This window comes from Sinocyclocheilus rhinocerous, unplaced genomic scaffold (genome assembly GCF_001515625.1).
Source record: "Sinocyclocheilus rhinocerous isolate Xijiao unplaced genomic scaffold, SAMN03320098_v1.1 scaffold2515, whole genome shotgun sequence".
In the NCBI taxonomy this organism is placed as follows: domain Eukaryota; kingdom Metazoa; phylum Chordata; class Actinopteri; order Cypriniformes; family Cyprinidae; genus Sinocyclocheilus; species Sinocyclocheilus rhinocerous.
Genome location: NW_015637115.1, coordinates 541,851 through 545,657, shown reverse-complemented (window position 1 = coordinate 545,657; position 3,807 = coordinate 541,851). Strand labels below are relative to the sequence as shown.

The window sequence follows — 3,807 nt, the reverse complement described above, 5'->3', positions numbered from 1 at the left end:
CTAAATGCTTCATTTTGGATATAAACTGTCGGTTTCACTTCAGCAGGACAAAGCTTTGCAAACTGCCTGCTTTTTTTTTTTTTTGTCAACTTTAATGTAATTTAGCCGCATTAAAACCAAAGAACCATCCCTGAAATGCTGCAGCAGCAGAAACCCTCATGAAATCCATTTCACAAAACTGCAGCCACGCTGGAAACTCTTCAGAGACTCTTTGCACGTGGATGGCGTTTAATAATTTATTCAGCACAGGTTATTATAAAGATATTCCACTCATATCTTCTTTCTCACGCTCAAGTCAGGCGTATTATTGCAGATTCATCTGCGTAGCAATTACATCTTGTTTTGGGATAGTTCTGGGCATAACGGCCAAACTATTGGTTGACTCTGGCACGTGTTAAGCTCAGATCCGACTGAAGTATTTAGCTCATTTGTTTTTGGGAATAACAGGCTCATATCAGGAGGCAGGGCTGCTGGAGTCACTCAAGGTATTGTATGATTTTGTTCCTCCATGTCTCGCTTTAGCATCTCCTTTTGCTGTATTATTAGTTCTCATTTCCATCTATGATTGCGTTTTGCATGCAGAATGAGTGAAGCTGTGGTTAGTGGGGTGAGGAGGTTGAGCACTATCTCGGAGCAGGACGGGGACGCTGAAGTGGAGCCCGTGTCCTCAGGGGACAGTGAGTGGGCAGGATCCAGTGCTTCGCTCTGCTCGCGTGGAAAGCCCAGCGCCCAGAGCAGCTCCTTCACCTCCTTTGAGTCCTATCAGCCTGACGCAGCAGGTACAACTTCAGTACTTCTCTGTTTGGATGTTTCTGCTGTGTCCAGTATGTAGAAGTTGTCCTGGCTGCTGAAGGGACAGTGGCCTTAAACCTGTTTTAACTTTAATGTGTGCGTAAAACAATTGAGGTTTAATTGTGAATATGATCTAGACTAAATCAATTAAACACCCATGAAGTATCCATCTGAAGATAAACGGATACAAATAATTCAATAACATTTATAATTAATTAAGGATTTGTAATATTCAATAATAATTACATAATTTAATAAAACTGATAAATAAGACGAATAATATAGTATAATATAGAAATGATTACAAAATTTTTTTTTTTTTTTTACAGATGGGCACCACATATAAGAGCTTTAAATTATTATTCAATTATTATTTCAATTATTCTATTATTAGCACAAATAGACCAATTACATGTATGTATATATAATGCATCACATTTGATCTGCACACTACTGTTCAATAGCCAAACAACCAATCATCAATGTTGTTGTTTTTTTTTGTCTGTCTTTTGAAGAAATTATTAATTTTATTCAGAAAGTACACATTAAATTGATCCAAAGTGACAATAAAGACAATTATGTTGTCATAAAAGATAATAAGAAATAATAATAATACATTTTTGAGCATATGACACTGAAGACTGAAATAATGATGCTGAAAATTCAGCTTTGCCATAACACAATTAAATTACATTTTAAAATATATTAAAATAGAAAGCAGTTATTTTAAATTGTAATCATATTTCACAGTTGTTTTTGTTGTTTTTTTTAAGTCAGTTCTATATTATTTAGGTTTGAAAATTACTAGTACAACCAATTTGATTATACTTAAAATTTAAAGCAGCAACTAAACTTTAAGTTGAAATATGTGGAATTTTTTACCGTGTTATTATAAAGCATGTTATACATTGGTCTGTTTTGAGTTTGTTTCAGAAACATTATTCTGCAGAAACTACAAAGCTAAAATTGCTTTTGGTTGCTGTTTAAAGTCCTTTACTGTTAAATTCTGTTGTTTCAACACCCGCTGAAGTATCGGTCACTCACTCTTGTCCCGGACTCACTTGTAAACATGTTAATTGGATGCACTTGCAGCTCTCCTGCAGAGTGAAGTGCACTTTTATGAGCACTTACACCAACACTCAGATGCTAAAAGACTCCAGGAGTGACAGAGCTCATAAAAGCCTTATGTAAGATAGATGACCATAAACCTGTACTTTGAGATATATTGAAATATACAGTGGGTACGGAAAGTATTCAGACCCCCTTAAATTTTTCACTCTTTGTTATATTGCAGCCATTTGCTAAAATCATTTAAGTTAATTTTTTTTCCTCATTAATGTACACACAGCACCCCATATTGACAGAAAAACACAGAATTGTTGACATTTTTGCAGATATATTAAAAAAGAAAAACTGAAATATAACATGGTCCTAAGTATTCAGACCCTTTCCTGTGACACTCATATATTTAACTCACGTGCTGTCCATTTCTTCTGATCATCCTTGAGATGGTTATACACCTTCATTTGAGTCCAGCTGTGCTTGATTATACTGATTGGACTTGATTAGGAAAGCCACACACCTGACTATATAAGACCTTACAGCTCACAGTGCATGTCAGAGCAAATGAGAATCATGAGGTCAAAGGAACTGCCTGAAGAGCACAGAGACAGAATTGTGGCAAGGCACAAATCTGGCCAAGGTTACAAAAAAATTTCTGCTGCACTTAAGGTTCCTAAGAGCACAGTAGCCTCCATAATCCTTAAATGGAAGACATTTGGGACGACCAGAACCCTTCCTAGAGCTGGCCGTCAGGCCAAACTGAGCTATCGGGGGAGAAGAGCCTTGGTGAGAGAGGTAAAGAAGAACCCAAAGATCACTGTGGCTGAGCTCCAGAGATGCAGTCGGGAGATGGGAGAAAGTTGTAGAAAGTCAACCATCACTGCAGCCCTCCACCAGTCGGGGCTTTATGGCAGAGTGGCCCGACGGAAGCCTCTCCTCAGTGCAAGACACATGAAAACCCGCATGGAGTTTGCTAAAAAACACCCGAAGGACTCCAAGATGGTGAGAAATAAGATTCTCTGGTCTGATGAGACCAAGATAGAACTTTTTGGCCTTAATTCTAAGCGGTATGTGTGGAGAAAACCAGGCACTGCTCATCACCTGTCCAATACAGTCCCAACAGTGAAGCATGGTGGTGGCAGCATCATGCTGTGGGGGTGTTTTTCAGCTGCAGGGACAGGACGACTGGTTGCAATCGAGGGAAAGATGAATGCGGCCAAGTACAGGGATATCCTGGACGAAAACCTTCTCCAGAGTGCTCAAGACCTCAGACTGGGCCGAAGGTTTACCTTCCAACAAGACAATGACCCTAAGCACACAGCTAAAATAACGAAGGAGTGGCTTCACAACAACTCTGTGACTGTTCTTGAATGGCCCAGCCAGAGCCCTGACTTAAACCCAATTGAGCATCTCTGGAGAGACCTAAAAATGGCTGTCCACCAACGTTTACCATCCAACCTGACAGAACTGGAGAGGATCTGCAAGGAGGAATGGCAGAGGATCCCCAAATCCAGGTGTGAAAAACTTGTTGCATCTTTCCCAAAAAGACTCATGGCTGTATTAGATCAAAAGGATGCTTCTACTAAATACTGAGCAAAGGGTCTGAATACTTAGGACCATATGATATTTCAGTTTTTCTTTTTTAATAAATCTGCAAAAATGTCAACAATTCTGTGTTTTTCTGTCAATATGGGATGCTGTGTGTACATTAATGAGGAAAAAAAATTAACAAATGATTTTAGCAAATGGCTGCAATATAACAAAGAGTGAAAAATGTAAGGGGGTCTGAATACTTTCCGTACCCACTGTATATATAATAAAATTACAATATAACATTTCTGTAATCTATATAACCTACCAGTCAACAGTTTTTGAACAGTAAGATTTTTAATGTTTTTAAAGTCTCTTCTGCTCACCAAGCCTGCATTTATTTGATCCAAAATACAGCAAAAG

The 3,807-nt window shown here is 38.3% G+C and overlaps 1 protein-coding gene across 1 annotated transcript in view; it reads left to right on the top strand.

The window, feature by feature from the left end:
- The window catches only part of LOC107748451 (myoD family inhibitor domain-containing protein-like), a 12,894-nt gene continuing 9,087 nt past the window's right edge, over window positions 1-3,807 (top strand). Inside the window, exons 1-2 of the mRNA XM_016563223.1 lie at window positions 1-485; window positions 583-779. Coding sequence (XP_016418709.1) covers window positions 584-779 — 196 coding nt within the window. The 5' untranslated portion in view covers window positions 1-485; window position 583. The remainder of the gene's footprint in view (window positions 486-582; window positions 780-3,807) is intronic.